The sequence below is a fragment of the Bactrocera dorsalis genome, chromosome 2 (assembly GCF_023373825.1).
Source record: "Bactrocera dorsalis isolate Fly_Bdor chromosome 2, ASM2337382v1, whole genome shotgun sequence".
NCBI classification, from domain to species: Eukaryota; Metazoa; Arthropoda; class Insecta; order Diptera; family Tephritidae; genus Bactrocera; species Bactrocera dorsalis.
The window spans coordinates 104,259,332-104,276,260 of NC_064304.1; the positions used below are offsets into that span (position 1 = coordinate 104,259,332).

Genomic DNA, 16,929 nt, shown 5'->3' on the forward strand with positions numbered 1-16,929 from the left:
GAAAATATGATATACATAAATTAGAAACTAAGTAGGCAGGAAGGTAGAGTGGCTTTCTGACGACCAACCTAGGCCTTCGGAAGCTCACTGTGAAACCACCGGGACTAAAATTCCCTCACTTTATTGTTTAGTCTCTAAAATACACCGTTCTTATTTCCTTTTGAATTTTAATGTTCGGCGTGATGGCCCAGAAGCATATAAATTACTTCTCATCCGCAGTCTAATTGAAGAGTATTGCCTACTCTGACTAATTGATCTGCTCCACAGTTACCAGGAGTATCACTAGGTTCTGGAACCAATTTCAGGTTTATCGTGAAATAGGATGTTGAATCGAGAAAGAGATCAAGGTAATATTTCCATTCCAGTTTTTATTTTGCAAAATATTTATTTTTTATTTGTTGTTATAGTCTTCTAGTTTATTTGTTAATAGTTAATCGTATGCATCAGATTATCATATTACATATATTGATATTTCATACAATATAAAGAAACTATAACATCATTAATAGAGCGATCATAAAATGTAATAAAAATAACCGACTTACCTGTATTTGTTGTAACTTTAGCTCCTCTGGTTGTTGCTAAACTCACAGCCTTTCCCAGTCGTATATTGTTCAATATATTTTTTCTCACAAGCAGAGTCTTCACCGCACGAAGACGATTTAATATGGCGATATATTTACCAGTAAACGCAGATATTATTAATTTTAATGATTTTTGAAGTAATTGAATTTAAATACACTAAAAATTGCTACGGCGACTTTATCATTAGCTTCTCACACGGAAGGCCTCCCCCGCACGAAGGCACTATTAATTTTTTTATCTATTTACAATTTAAAAATTAGCAAACAATTCTTCCTGGCACTAGATAAAAATTAATTATAAGCATTGCCTTCCCGCACAAAGGCTGAGTTACTATTTACAAAGCACACATTTTTAGTGTTTTTATTATGTTTCTTTTAACATTTTCTAAGTTGAATGCATTACAATAATCGAATTTACATCTGCTAAACATTACAGATACAATTCAGAAATAATTTCCAAAGCCCCAGGGCACGAAGTCACTCAGTTTAGCCTTCCAAATTACAGGTATCCAATTTATATAAGCGAAAGCGACAGATTTTGAAAGAAATAAATACAATTCAATACTATTTTCCCATTGAAGTCATCTCATTTCAGAACTGTTCATCACCTTATATACATACACTAGATACGTAAGTACATTCGAGATCGCGCCTCTCGCTAAAAATATTGCAGATGAACGCTGATAAAATACACCACCAATGTTTTATTGGCTACAACTAGCTCTTAATGCAGTTAAGCTTAATTGCAAGCTCTGAATTACATATTCCTAATACACAGTATCCAACAGCCGGAAGAAGTTTTTAACGTTTGGTTGAAAGGTTATCGAGTGGCTTCCTCAACCGAAGCCAAACATGAATACATACTCGTATAGTCAACATACACAATTCATCATATTATTGTTGCTTTTATGTGCACTAATGCATTATTTTCCACTATATTCAACAAAAAAATCTCTCAATAGAGTTTAAAATCAATTTAATTGCACATTTTCACTCGCGTTAAAATTTAAAAGACTTTTAGCAGCCGGTTCTGACAGGAAACGGCATATTTAGCGCACAGCTACAGGGCTGCATGGAAAACTAAAAAATACTGCTGAAATATTTCAGGAATATTTTTCTTTTATTAAAAGAAATTATTTGAAGTTGCGTTATGCAAATACTTAAAGATTTCATTAATTTTCTTTAAATATAAACGTTTAATTTTCCATTAAAAACGAAATTTATTAGGCTTTTAATTTTGTTTTTGTTAAAACTTCTCTAATACTCATTGTATGAGTGGCAACACAATATTTTGTTTACCGCTTCACTAAACCGGCAACGCTGTGCGCATCAGCTGTTTTGATGTTTTACACAATGCGGTTGCATGAATAAAAAAACTGCAAATTGTTTGACATTAAGTGAATAATATTAAGCCGTAAGTTACAAGTGAAATTTGTACTCCAATAGAAACTTCATACAGTCATAATGGATATCGACAATACTCTACTGCTGCCGAATAGCGAGCACAAATCTGACATAAAGACTCCATTTCTAATTGGTGTGGCTGGTGGAACTGCCAGTGGAAAAGTGAGTATAGCTAAGGAACTGTTACCGCAAAGATGCTCCTGATAAACGCACGCAAATCTCCTTTATTTCAAGTTGTATGGTAGTGCCTTTAAAGTGTTGTGAAATAAATGGCTTATAGATTCATACGCATAAATTGGCGTTATGTGCCTTAAAAGCATTTTTATTCTCATACGTAAATATGTAAATGTGTACATTTTTGATAAGCAGCAAATAAATTAAAGTAAATTTTTAGGAAGCACAATTGTGTCAAGCATTTAGGGTTTGCAAATTTGTTTGTTTTAAATCTTATATTACACTTCAAAATTTTGGCGCATTTCTGTGAAAATTAAATGTTTATATTTTAATTGTTTACTTGCAGTCAACAGTATGCAAAAAAATCATGATACAACTAGGCCAAGCCGACATGGATCAGGCGCAACGACAAGTAAAGTATTCAATACAGCCATATGGTGTTTCTAATTTGTGCTACTTTATTTAATTTTTTTGTTGCTTTGTTTATGTAGGTTGTCTCCATAAGTCAAGATAGCTTCTATCGTGAGCTAACGCCCGCTGAAAAAGCCAAAGCGAAGAAGGGCCTCTTCAATTTCGATCATCCTGATGCATTCAATGAAAATTTGATGTATGACACGTTGCAGGAAATATTGAAGGGCAGAATAGTGAAAGTGCCCTGCTATGATTATCGCTCAAATTCGCTGTAAGAACTTGCATTTTTATTGCTATTTTATTTTACTATATATTTAATAACTATATTTCACTTATATGGCAGTGATCATGAGAATAAGCTAACAATTTATCCGGCTGATGTGGTATTATTCGAGGGCATACTCGTATTTTACTTTCCTAAAATACGCGACCTCTTTCACATGAAACTCTTCGTTGATACGGATTCTGATACGCGTTTGGCGCGCAGAGGTAACACTCCTGCTTAGATTACTAAACATTTAATCTTATAATAATCTCTTTTTTAATAAAACATATTTTGTGTAAACAACTTTGTAGTGCCGCGTGATATCAACGAGCGTGGGCGTGATTTGGACGCAGTGCTGACTCAGTATATGACATTCGTCAAGCCTGCCTTTGAAGAGTTTTGCTCACCGGTGAGTAGTTTCTGGATGCGCGTTCATTGACACGCAAAAATATGTGTGCGATTAATTTAATTTATTTAATTAATTACTATCATTCTCACTTTTGTAGACTAAAAAATTTGCAGATGTTATAATACCGCGCGGTGCTGATAACACGGGTAAGTAATGTTTTATATTGTCTGGTTTTGTTGTTGTTGTTTTCGTTTTAAATTATTTTCTTATTTTTGCCGTTTCTATTTATGTGACAATTGATAACAGTCATACTATGTATGTACATATATATACATATGTATGTAAATGTAGCATTTAGTTGCGCTTCTTTGGTTGTTACCATGTTACTTTATAAAACGACTAAAAGTTTACGTAGTTTGTTATTATGCTAATTTTAACCTATTTCTTAAAGGCTTTTATTAATATATTGCAAAAACAACATACACACTACATTTTTTGAGGTTATCTACAAAAAAAAATTAAAAAAAATCATTTATTTTAATCATTTCAAATTAATTGTTGTTGTTTACGTATTTTGTTTTTTTAATCTTTTGAAATTGCACTAAGCAAAAAGAAAGCTGTTATCGTAAAAAGAAAAAAATCATGTTTGGTGCTTGATTTCCAGTTTTCCGTTTTTTGTTACTTGTTATATTTCTTACAGTTGCCATTGATCTCATTGTACATCATATCGGAGAAATTCTTAGACCCGGCGGCAGCACTAACAACCTAAATGCCTACTCGTCAGTGCACACAGCAATAAATAATACAGCTGACGGCATGGTGCGCGAACACTAGAATTAAATAGACAAACAATTAGGCAAACCAAAATAAACACAAATACATACATACATGTGTGTACCTAATAATAAGATAGGATCAAAACGATTGGCAAATTAATTAGACGAGCAAATATTTACATACCAACACACATACATGCATACATACAGGCGCACAAGTGCGCATGTGTCGCGTTGTATAAACTCGAGAGTGTGCTAAGCACACTGTCAGCACATTTGAAATTGAAAACAACAAAAAAAAAAATTGCCGCACAAAATAAAAAAATAGTCTGCAAATTAATTAACCACTGCGCTGTTTCCTTTTTGCAAAAACATGTATTTAATTTTTCTTAGCATTAAGCATAACGGTAGCTCTTGGCAAAATGTTTGTGAGCGTGTTAATTTCGCAGAAAATTAAATATATTAAAATTTGTTGTGAATTTGGTGAACATTTTAAAACTTATTTTTTTTTTTACAAAATAACAAAATTTCAATGATTAAAAATAGCAACAATTAAATTTAACAAAATTATAATTAGCAAATTTTGCAACATTTTAATTTTAATTATTTGTTACTTAATTAAAAAACTAAAATGCTAAATTTAATTTTGTTAGAAATTTTTAATTTTAATTTTGTTAAAATTTTGTTGATTAGTTATTATTACTTAATTTTATTTATTTATTACTTATTTAATAAAATTAAAATCAACAAATTAAAAATTTCTAACAAAATAATAAAAGTTAAGTAATTTTAAAATTAAATTTTCAATTTCTAATGTAATTTTTATTTTTGTTAATTAAGTAATAAATAAATAAAATTAGGTATTTTATTTTATTAATAACTTAAATTAAGTATTTATTACTTAAATATATTAACAAAATTAAAATTAGTAAATAATTTAGTTAGAAATTTTTAATTAAAATTTTTTACTAATTTTAATTCGTGTTTATAACTTAATTAATAAAATTAAAATAAATACTTAATTAATAAAATTAGAATGTTGCATAATTTTCTAATTTTAATTTTGTTAAAAAACTTTTAATTTAACTTTGTTAATTTTAATTATTTTAATTTTGTTAATTAAGTAATAGACAATAAATTGTTCGAAATTGGCTTGCGAATATTTTTATTCAAACATTTTTGTTTAAAAATTAGATTTTCGACTAAAAATGTTGAATTAAAAATAAAATTTCAAGTTATATTTAATTCTAACATCTTGGTTTAAAGATGAAATATTAAATTTTTTAATTAAATTCCAAATTTTTTAATTGAATTTAAAATTTTTCAATTCAATTTCAAATTTTTTAATTAAATTTTCAATTTTTAAATTACATTTTCAATTTTTAATACCAACATCTCAGAAAAAAACTTTATGTTAATTTTTTTAATCACATTGGAACTAAAAATGTATTTAATTAAAATTTGAACCATCACACTTTGAAAAATCATGCATTTTTATTAATATTCTTGGAAATAAAAGCGCTCTTAATTCGTTTTGCCATTCATTAACCCAAATAAACACACGTACTCTCTAAGATGAACCTATGTTTTAACGATTTTAAGCGTATTTTAACAAACTTATATTTCAAAGCATTTAAACGTAACTTAAATGTGCTATTTTTCTATAAACATTATAACAATATATCAATATAATGCTTTCAAATGATGAAAATATTAAAAAATAAATTTTTAATAATAATCGGCATATTTTCTTATAAATATACTTCAAAACTATCTCCACATATTTTCTCATAAATATACTTCCAATATTATATTTTCAAACATTTCGCACTTTGTAGACGCAACAATGATATTTTTTAAAGATTTTTCCTATATACTCAATGTCTCTGAATTTGTCTACTGAGTTATCTTACATACATATCTGAGGGATATATAAACTACTAATATTTAATTTCGAAATACATATATATTAACAGTATATGTGGAAAAAGCTATATGTACACTTTTTCAATATTTTATTGCCATAACTGTAAAGCTTAAAATTCAAAAAGAGCTTAGAATCGCACTCCACAATTTTAGTTCCGCTTCAATAAAGTATTTATGTAGTATTAAAATGCAATTTATCTGGTTAATTCTTATATGGTATAACATTTTTGAACTTCTGGGGTAGTAAATAATAATTTGGCTATACAAGATTTATGCGAAGAATGCGGCTTTCGTTTTTATAGGGAAACAATTTAAGCGTTTGACCACACTCTTCTAATTTTCAGTTTATTTTATGAATAAAAATTTAAAAAAGGAATTTTTTTCATTTAAAAATTATTAATTTTTTGTAAAGTTTTTTTTTTTGAGGTTATATGTATAATGAAATTAATGGGCAAATACCTGCTTTGCCTTGAGAAAAATCGTTTTGTTAGTATATATTGGCAAAGTTAGGTGTTTATTTTTGCTGTAAAACATTATCAAAGTGACCATTTTCCTGACAATTGGGTCTTTGTAAACGGAACTTGGTTTGATAACCGAAAAGAAACACCTGAGAGTAAAGAAACAGTTCCTAAAACCACAACAAAACTATACTTAAGCATTACTGAAAATAACTGTTGATGTGGCAACCATTAGCTGGTTATCAAACTGGCTTAATTGATGCCAATCGGTCATGGTAGGATAGATTGGACCAGTCACCAGTTGATTCCTTAATATATAATTTTGTTTTTATAAAACTTAGCCCATTCATAAATTTTAAATTTCATGTCAATGTACTCGTAAAATTTGTTTTATTTTATTTTTTTTAATTTTGTTTCTAAAATTTTTTCAACTTATTTTTCTTGTGATGTAATTTTTTATACATAAAAAATAAGTTATTATAAAAAAAATAATACATATAAAAATAATAATAAACTTATTAAAACAAATAAAATATAAATTTTATATTTTTTAAATTTTTTTTCTGATGTAATTTTTTTTATAAATATTTGAAATGTTACTGTTTTTTCTTAAATTTTTTGTATGTTTTTTTAATATTAAATTTGTTTTTTAATTATTCTCAATTATTTTTATATTTTTTTTAACTTAGATTCATATTATTATTATTTTTTTATATTTTTTTAATATTATTATTTTTTTTTTAATCTTTAAATTCTTTTTTTAATCTATTCTTAATGATTTTTTTCCTTTTTTTCTTTGTTTCTTAATTTATCCTATTTTTGTATTTATATTTTTTTAATAATATAATATAATATTAATTTTTTTTTAAGTATTCTCAAAGATTTTTTCCCTCTTCGGATCATCAGTTTGTTTTTCTTAAAAATACTACAACCCCTTTAAATTTTACTGAGTTCACCAAGCCAGCATTTAAAAAAGTAAATTTTTGTGAAGTAACTAATTTATTTTTTAATTGTAGTGACCAGCAAATAACTATAAGTAGTTTGATAATAAGTAAAATAAACAAATTTGTATTATATATTAACACAAATTGTTGAAAAGAAACTAGTGTTCACCCATAACAGACACATTTTAAGAAAGCTACGCTGTCTCCATAAAACCCTTCTCGAGGTAAGTCAACCGTTTCTACAAAGTATGTATGTGTTTATGGCTCATTCAAAATTTTATTTTCATAGCTTTTTCGTAAAAACAAAAAATACCTAAAAACGTTTACTACTAACTACTTAACATGCAAAAAAAAGTGTACACACATATTAAATATGCATAACACTTACATATGTCTACTCAAATTCTCTTTCAGTGGCCATTGATCTGATTGTCCAGCATATAGCCGACTTTCTCAACAATCGTTCGCGTTACGGCTCGTCAACCAGCATCGCAACGAATTGCACGAACGTGGACCATGAGCATGGCAATTTCAACGGTATTGGATTTAGAGGTACTGCTACTGCTGCCAGTGGCGGCGGAGGTAGGCCGGCTACTGCCGATTGCACTGTGCGCTTAATACCGCCCCCACGTACTAACAACAACAAGCACACCAAAGTAAATAATGCTGTGTCCTATATAAGACCGCATTAATGCCGTTGCATATAGTTTTAACAAAAACAAAAACATTATTAACCAAAGTACGCTGCTGGCTACTAAAGAAGACAATGTGATAACAATTTTGCTTGAATTCTGCTCATTAACAAATCCAATCAATACTTTGTTGCGTTTAAAGCGAAAAAAATATTTGTTGTAAATTAATATGCACATATATACATATGTTTGTATAATCATACATATATTAATTATGTATAAATATTAATTATTCATAAATATTAAATTATGTATAAAGTTACTTTATCAATTACAAAATATATTCATAAGCACGAAGATATATAATATTTAAATGTTTTAAAATACGCACGCTTTTGTTCAACCCACTGCATAAACAAAAGCAAAACAGCATAATGATGATTATACAGTTTAATATACTTACATACATTATATACATATATATTATAGTATACACAATTGTATTTTTGAGTGGAAAAACTATTTTTTGAATTTTCTTCATGTTCTTCGCATAAATCATACATTTATCCTCTGATTTTTAAGCACTCTCCTCAGCCAAAGATACCAGTTTAGTATTCGTCAACGATTTTCTACACATTGAATTTATTATAATTTTCAAAATTAAGTTAGAACTAAAAAAGCTAAATCTTAATCGAAACTTCTGTTTACTAAATTGAATTTCTAAAAACTTTTTTATTTTAATTTTGGAAGCTGTAAAAACTTCACATCAAGAAATTTTTATCGAAATGTTCCTTACAAAAATAATAAAATTTTTATTAACTAAAGTTGAAAGTAATATTTTTCACATTTTTTTTAAATTTTTTCTTTGAATTATTTTAACCAATATACATTTTATTTTTTAAATAAATTTTTTTTAATAACTAAAGTTATAATTAAATTTTTCCAAACAAAAATGTTATTTTTTATATTTTCTTCGGAAACAAAATCTTATTTTTTGGGTTTTTCAATTTTTTCTTTGCAATATTTTAACTAATCTACATTTTACTTTTTAAATATTATTTTTTTCTATTCACTAAAGTTATAAAAAAAAATATTTTTAAACAAAAATGTTATTTTTTCTATATTTTCTTCGGAAACAAAAAATATTTTACAACAAACATATATATTATTTTTTAAATATTATTTTTTCTATTAACTTAAGTTTATGCAACATTTTTAATCAAAAATATATTTTTTTATATATTCTTGGAAAAGTTTTATCTAATATATATATTTTAAAATATAAACATTATTTATTCTCTTTTCCTTTTTATTAACATTTTTAATTTTTATTTTTAAATATTTTAATCATAATATATATTTTACATATTATTACATTATTAATATTTAAGTGTATTTTTTAATTATCTAATGACACATTTTTATTATTTTTTATAATAAACAATATTTTTTGAATTTCATAGCATTAAGTGAAGTTACTTCAGAAAGTTTAGCCGTTATGTACAATTTTTTTTGGTTTGGTAGGGTTTAAAATGCCTTCGCACGATATAGCGATCGTCATACTATGTGAATGGCGGGGCGTTCGCGTCCATTTCCTTTTTTTATTGGGCAGTATATATCCCACAATTTGCTGCCAGTTTTCGCTATCTCTTCTCTATTAGATTTTTTTTTAGTTGATCCAGCTTGTATTCCAATGTTTTTTGTGCTTCTTTCCATCGATGGCACTTGAAAAAGGTATGGTTTGCCTCAACGAGTGGTTCATCTCAAGCAGCATTTTCTGTTTTCCCCATATTGTACAGGTATTTACGGAATTACCTGTGACGGAAGAGCGTCTGTATTCGGTAGTAGTTCGTCTAGTGTACCACGCTTCTTAATCTATAGTATAATCAATTTGGTGGTCCATCTTCCTTTGCGCTCCTTTATCCACCGGTCTTGCCAGAGTTCAAGTGTTTGCTTCCTCGCCTGCTGTCTTGTGGATCTGTGTATTTCTATACCGCCTTTCTTCCATAACCAGACTTTTATTCTCCTCTTTGCGAGTAGATCTACTAGGATAAAGCCGATTATTACTAACACTGCGGATTCGGATACGGTGCGATACGCCGAGGCGACTCTCAGGGTCTCGACACCTTAGCGAGAACTTTGCCACTATGTTCCCCGTTTAATATATCAGCCTATATTTCGCTGTCATAAAATAGCACTGACTGCGTTGTGTCTAGGAGCAGCTTCCTTCTACTTGTGAGCGGCTTTTGGTCGTGCTCATTTTCTCCAAAGTAAAAGGTCTCTTGTGTATACACTGGTGGATCTCTTTCCAGATCGTGGACTGTAAACAGGGTGTTTAATAGCTGCAGCACGTAACTCTGGGGTGGACTGTTTCACCCATCTTGATGCTAGACGGCTTTTATCTGTGCCCACAAATAGGATATATATATATTGGTGATCGCTTCCTGTGTAGCCTTCCAGCTGCCATGTCAAAGATTTTGCAACCCCTTGTCGGTGTGTTTGCATTCCATGGCCTTGTCGTTTAAATCTAAATTGTTCCGTCTGTGATAGGATCAGGTAGCAGCGAATTATCATTATGCTTTTATTGCATATCCAGGCAAACCCATTCCCTCTCCCACTGTTTTTTTTTAGACTTCTTTTTTCTGTTAGCCATATTGTCGCTGTTGCGGTGGTGTCTTGCAATCACTTTTGCGCTCTCTTGAATTGCTCACTATTGGATGCTACATCGGAGCCCAGTTCTAGCATGAGCTGTGGCAGAAGGTGTCAGCAGTTTTGCATGTTACACTGCAATTCTTCATTTCCTTACCCATACCTCGTACGACACGCACTTTTCAGACCCTGGAATATAGACTACGCTTATGTTACTATTGTTTGAAAAATAATGAAAAAACAAATTTTGAAAAATAATTTAAACAATTATATTTTTGAAAAGTAATGAAAAAACAAATTTTGAAAATTTTGAAATATTTTTATTTTACATTTATAATATTTTTAACTTTTGCTTAAAACTGGTTTCTGTCTATACAATATTTTTATTTTATTGATAACTTAAATGCCTTTATCATGAATTTTATCTTTGCAACAAAAATCAGAAACAAATTAAAATATTAAAATATACAATAGTTTGTTAAGAGTGAGTTTAAAATAAATATTTCGGGCAGGAAATCTTAAGTTTAGATTAATTTTGTACTAAAAATTGTATTTTATGATTTTAGTTCTTGAAATATCAATATCAATTTTTTGCACTTATTCTTTTTTATGTTTTAACAAACAATTTTTATTTTTGAGTTCAATCCATGATTTTATTTTACTAATATAATATAATTTCTTGTTAAAGCAACTAGCCATTAAGATATGTATTCATGTAACGGTACATTTTTGACAAAACAACATACAATTGAACTTCGATAACTCGAACTTCCTTTCTGTACCCAAGTAGAAAATTACTTCAATCAAATACAGTTGAACTTCTATAACTTGAACTTCTATAGCTCGAAGTTCTCTATAACTCGAACTCTTGAATTGACAATAGAAGTCATATTTCATACAAATTATCTTCCACAACTTGAAGTCTATCTAAATTTTTTTTGTGGATTATGGTGATTCGAGTTAAGGAAGTTTAACTGTATTTGATTTACCATAAGTAATTTTCTCCTTGAGCACAAAAAATTGGGACTTTCTTCAAGTATTTTAACCGGCTTTTCTGAGAATGTCACCATAAAAACAAATTTGTGTACAAGTTGTTGAAAATTGTATTACGAAAAAAATACATAAGTCGATATAAGTTGTTTTGTCAAAATACCATATTTTGAAAATTTTTCAAATTTATTTTTATAAATAAGTGTCTTCTAATTATTGTTACATATTAATTCTCATATTTCTCGTGCTGTGAACAAAGATCCCGATTCATTCATGGCTATACGCCGTTATTCGTCGCTCTGCAACGAACTCAACATGAAGGATAATGTCTACTTCGGCAAACATCAGAATATGACGCACCATTAGCAGAGGGCGATAAGAAAGCCAAAACAAAGCATATCTGACTAAGGCAAAGTTAAAAGAGGCGAAGATTAAGTTTACAAAAGATAAAAGTAATGCTAAAAAAATAAAAATCATATATGTTTGTATGCATGTATATATATATTTATAAAAAGTTGCATTCGTTTATTTGAATTTTCGATTGTAGTTATAGAAATGTAATAAATCCATATTTTAATACATAAAATTCGATAAATTTTCTTATTGCGCTTTGCATTTGTACATCGCATTCAATTTGGCGATGTCACCTTTGGAGAAACCGATCCGTTGGCCCATCAAGTTCGAATCACTCGTTTGTTTCTGGAAAAGAGAACGCTTTTACTTCTAAATATTCTGTTTAATTTTTTATTTATTACATTTTCCTGTATATTAAATAAAATTGATTTTTTCGAAAAAACCTCAAACTGCTTTTAAGAATACCCACCAGCAACATATTTGGGGTAATTTTTCGATAAGGATAAATTTCGCGATTAATTACCAAATCTACTTTATTATTTCTGGAGACTGCACCCTGATTAGATTGTACAAGACAATGAATATTTGAGAAACATGAAAGCGGTTACCCTAGTCACAGTCTCCCTTCGACCTCCTCGCAGTTATAGAGTCATAGTGGTACGAAAGCTACTTCGAAAAAACACTCAACTTTAGATTCGCAATATTAAATAAATTCAATGCTTGAAAAGCCACTTCGACACTATATAGCATAGTAAACTACCATTCAGTACCTTCCCTCAAAAGTTCCGGAACTTGTCTAGTACTTGGCGAAAAATAACTCCGACATTTTGATTATCAAGCTCAGATAGTCAAGTTGATTAAGTAGTCGGTTTCATTGAATGGACTAGACCCAAGCACACTCCAAGCTCCCTACAGCGTAATAAATTCCACAAATTTTTTTAGAAATACAGAGTTATGGAAATTATAATGCGTTATTTTGAAAACATGCGACTATTATTCGATACTGATAAAGGCACCAAGAGCTACTCTATTTCGAGTGGAGTATCGCTAGGCTTGGTTCTAGGTCTCCTTCTATGGAACCTAATGTATGACGGAGTGTAGTGAGGAGACACCAAACGAAAACCGTTAAGTTAATTTCATACCCAAAGGACCTAATTGTGGTAACAGTGGCACACCTAGATGACCTCCGGAGCAAATGCAATGAGTGCAAGACAGAAGTCTTGCTCATAAGTAGTAGAAAAGTGGAGGAAAGTATATCTCTCACCGTAGGGGAAGGTGAGATTCATTTACAGCCGCAACTAAAGTATCTGGGGACAATAATACACTCAATTCTCAAATTTAAGGATCACCTGGAATACATTGTAAGTAAAGCGAATAAAATCCTAAACGCCTTATCATCAATGATGGCAAATAAGGGTTGCGTGCGTTCTAGGCGTCGGTTTTTACTCTCAAAGGTAGTGATATCGGCTGTGTTCAATATGGATCCAAGCTGTCGGCACTAAGAGTTACCAGTGCCAGTACGATGCCCCAGCTGTGCCAAGCCTCACTCAAAGGACGGAGAACACACAGACTAATACGGGACATCCATTCGTGGATCGACCGACGACATGGGGACCTGGATTTCCACCTAACCCAAATTATAAATGGACATACTGTAGGTGCTTTTGAAGCTACCTGTACAGATTCCATCACGTCATTATTTCGAATTTTCCGACGTGGTCAGATTACTTTGAAGAGTCTGACCCTGTATTCTTTTATTGCCCTTAAAAGAACTTAAAACTAAACTCGGTGGCAGTTTTACAGTGGCAAAATTTGGCGACATTTCTGTGTCAGTCCACTGAGAACTGGAAAGCTGTCAGCGAAGCGGCAGCCTCAATCATGACAAAACTGAAACATGTAAAAGAGAGTAGGCGTCCGTCAGTTCCTTCCATAGAGGAGACAGTAGAAAAGGCAACAATCGATCGAACGTTAAGGTCCTAATATAAATACTCGATTTGTCGATTTATTTAGCGTCCACATAGAACACTTTTTTTTTCCTTTTTTCTGCGATTATAGACGAGAATAAGTATTGGAATCCCTGATTTCTTCCCTGATAAATACGGCGCTTATTCTTTATGGAATCTCGATGTGGAAAAACATATCCTGAAGCCAATGTATTCATGACGACCTTATATTCCAAACAAAATTACGTCAACTTACCAATGCCTCAATAGTTGGCTGGCCATTCTTCGAGAAACTTCTCTTCGAGTAATGCATAACACTTGCATAATCATATGGTACACCGAAACTGTATAGCGCCGATGGAGAAGCCTTATCAAAATTGAATAACATGCCATTCTTAACATTCTGACGCAGCACCCGTATATAGCTATCGCGTTCGTATCGATTCTGCTCATGTACGAAGCCGAGTGCGTGCATCAGTTCGTGCATCGATGTGCCGGGTTTACGGAAGCAATAAACAGGCTGCAAATTCACAACCTGCTTGCCACCCAATCGTCCCACACTTCCCCAACAGCCGGTGCTATCGCCTGTGATTACAACATAATCGCGCTCATTGGACCGTGGTTTGAAGCGTATGCACGTTTTATTGTGATACTCCTGGAAGGCATTGTCAATCACCGCCAATTCTTGCTCACTGAACCGCCCCTTTATCTCATAGGGTACAATGCCTCTTGGCCAACGTGCACTATATGCTGTAACACCATTGCGGTATATGAGTTTTTGGCCATGCGGTATGAGCAGATCGCCCTCTAGGTATGGACCGAGTTCCTCTGGATTCAGCATTTCGTGCGCTTCGAGATTGGAGAGCTTTTCACCAGCCGCCTTGTCGGGGTGGCCGTATATACGTTCACCGAAACGTGTTAGATCAATTAGACCCTGCCTGTCGATAAACGCGGTGGAGACATTTTGAACCGGTGTACCTTGCAAGTGCTTGGCGGAAAAAGTTAAAACCGCGACTACGTAAAATATAAACATGACTGCGGAAGAGCTGATCGTAAGCTTGACTAACATTTCGCTTGCTGGCTTCAGCTTTTATACTGGCGGAAGTCAACGAGCGGTTGATAAGAATGGCGCGGCCTCTTTAGTGACTCACTGTGGCCTTTAGCAAAGAACCGTTATAATCATAAATTTTCAGGAACATTAAACCACCTTATTAGCATGGGAATTACTCTAAAAATAATCAACTATATAACATTGGAATTATAAGCAGACCGAATTTATGCATTGAAATACTTTAGGAAAGTTGAGTTCTAACAGGTATAATGTGACTATTCATGTGATGTGTGTAACACAAAAAAGCTAAAACTGCGTGGTGATTAGACTATACGTAAAGCCATTAAAGAACTTTGAGGTTTGAAGCTTTGTCTTATGATCAATTACACAGTGCTACAAAAAAGAATGAAGTCAAAATATCTGGGAAATGATGTTACTTTTTTATAGGTACTATGGAGTAGAGCGAGAATCGAATTTTTGACACCCCCACAATCTCGACTTAAGCCTAAAAAACCGATTTTTCGTACTCTTGCTCACTATTAGCACATATCTTGGCTAATTGTCAACCGATCTTTTATTTAAGATCTTTTAACTTTAATTTCAAAATTCACGTTCTGTAAAGAATGTGCTTCCGGCGCTTTGCTCAACTTATGGTCAACATAATCGTCCTACTGAGCATATTATTGGCAACAACATCACCCATCTTGAGACACAGCATTTATTGTTGGATAATCTGCAAGAGAATAGACTACGTCTAGCACGCAGTGAAGAAAATATAGCAACCGTAGCTGAGAATGTACACGAAGCCCGTGGAGAGTTCGCTGCAACTCGGACTGACGTATGGAATGACTTGGCGCATTTTACGTCAAGATTTTAAATTGAAAGCGTACAAAAACAGCTTGTGTGAGAGCTGAATCCGCTCCGCCTCTCCGACCGACATCGCTTCACTCTATGGGCTCTTGAAAAGCTCCAAGAACGTTCTACGTTTTGGAAGCAAGTTTTGTTCAGCGATGTGGCCCATTTCTGGCTCAGTGGGTATGTAAATGTATGCATTTCGGTGAGCAGATAATTTCAGGTTTTAGGTCGGTTTATTGGCCTCATGATCGTAAGATATCACAATGTTTGACTTTTTCCTGTGAGGATATGTTTAAAGTTTATGCTGACAATCCCGTTTCGGTGCAGGTCTTGGAGCAAAACATTACTCGTTTCATTCGCCAGTTACCAGCCGAAATGTTCGAAAGAGTAATCGAAAATTGGACTCAACGGATCAACCATCTGAGACGTAGTTACGGTCAACATTTGAAAAAGATAATCTTTAAAACATAAATGCCGAGGAATGATAAGAAAGATTCTCTATTAAATTTGTACTATTTTATTACAAGCTAAATGAGTTCTCGCAAGCGATTCTTGGGTCGAACCGAGTGAAAGCAGATCTGTTTGTGTTCACAAGAAATCCTCTATGGAAGTTCCCTTCTATAAATGAGACACAACTCTCTCTCAAAGACCGCACCAAGAACCTTGAAGTAGTATTGGACAGCCAACTGTTGTGGAAGCACAACGTGGAAGAAAGAGTGAGCAGAGTCAGTATGGATGTAGGCACATGCCCGGCACAACCTAGGGGCTCTCTCCCTCTCTCATGCAATGGTACTACACAACTATTGTTACGATGTAGTAATATGGCGTACGGAAATCCATCTACCGGAAGCCACTGGAAATGGTTCAGAGGTTCGCTGTGCATAACGAGAGCTTTATGAATAACTCCAACGGCGGCATTTGAGCTGGTACTAATCAGGCGCTGAAAACTATGCAGCAAAATCGGCGAGAAGAATACTGGCTGCAGGAGAATTTACATATAGAACCTTCTGGCATAGCTCGGTAGGTAATGGCGCTTGGGCAAACACCGACAGGCTTGAAGTTAACATAGAAAAAGTTGCCTGGCGTAAAGGTACATATGTTAGCTATGCGCAACACTCTAAACATCTATGCGGATGGCTCGAAAAAAGACAATGAAGTTGGTGC

The 16,929-nt window shown here is 32.1% G+C and overlaps 2 protein-coding genes across 6 annotated transcripts; one reads left to right on the top strand and one right to left on the bottom strand.

Annotated features, from left to right (window-relative positions):
* Positions 1 to 1,904: 1,904 nt before the first annotated feature.
* On the top strand, positions 1,905 to 12,060 carry LOC105222995 (uridine-cytidine kinase). Of its 5 annotated transcripts, none has more exons than XM_011200579.4 (8): positions 1,905 to 2,150; positions 2,509 to 2,574; positions 2,654 to 2,844; positions 2,917 to 3,062; positions 3,150 to 3,247; positions 3,345 to 3,393; positions 7,706 to 7,873; positions 11,822 to 12,060. In XM_011200579.4, exons 1-8 carry the CDS (start codon positions 2,049 to 2,051, stop codon positions 11,926 to 11,928), a joined length of 927 nt encoding a protein of 308 aa, XP_011198881.1. In that variant the 5' UTR covers positions 1,905 to 2,048; the 3' UTR covers positions 11,929 to 12,060. The 5 variants fall into 5 exon arrangements, with proteins under 5 accessions (XP_011198881.1, XP_011198882.1, XP_019844753.1 ...); XM_011200580.4 differs by having other exon boundaries at positions 7,706 to 7,843; positions 11,822 to 12,059; XM_019989194.3 differs by having other exon boundaries at positions 7,706 to 7,947; positions 11,822 to 12,017.
* LOC105222994 (zinc metalloproteinase nas-4) lies at positions 12,042 to 14,943 on the bottom strand. Its single transcript, XM_011200578.4, has 2 exons — positions 14,116 to 14,943; positions 12,042 to 12,261 (listed from the first exon to the last, which is right to left on the bottom strand). Exons 1-2 carry the CDS (start codon positions 14,926 to 14,928, stop codon positions 12,163 to 12,165), a joined length of 912 nt encoding a protein of 303 aa, XP_011198880.3. The 5' UTR covers positions 14,929 to 14,943; the 3' UTR covers positions 12,042 to 12,162.
* Positions 14,944 to 16,929: the final 1,986 nt, after the last annotated feature.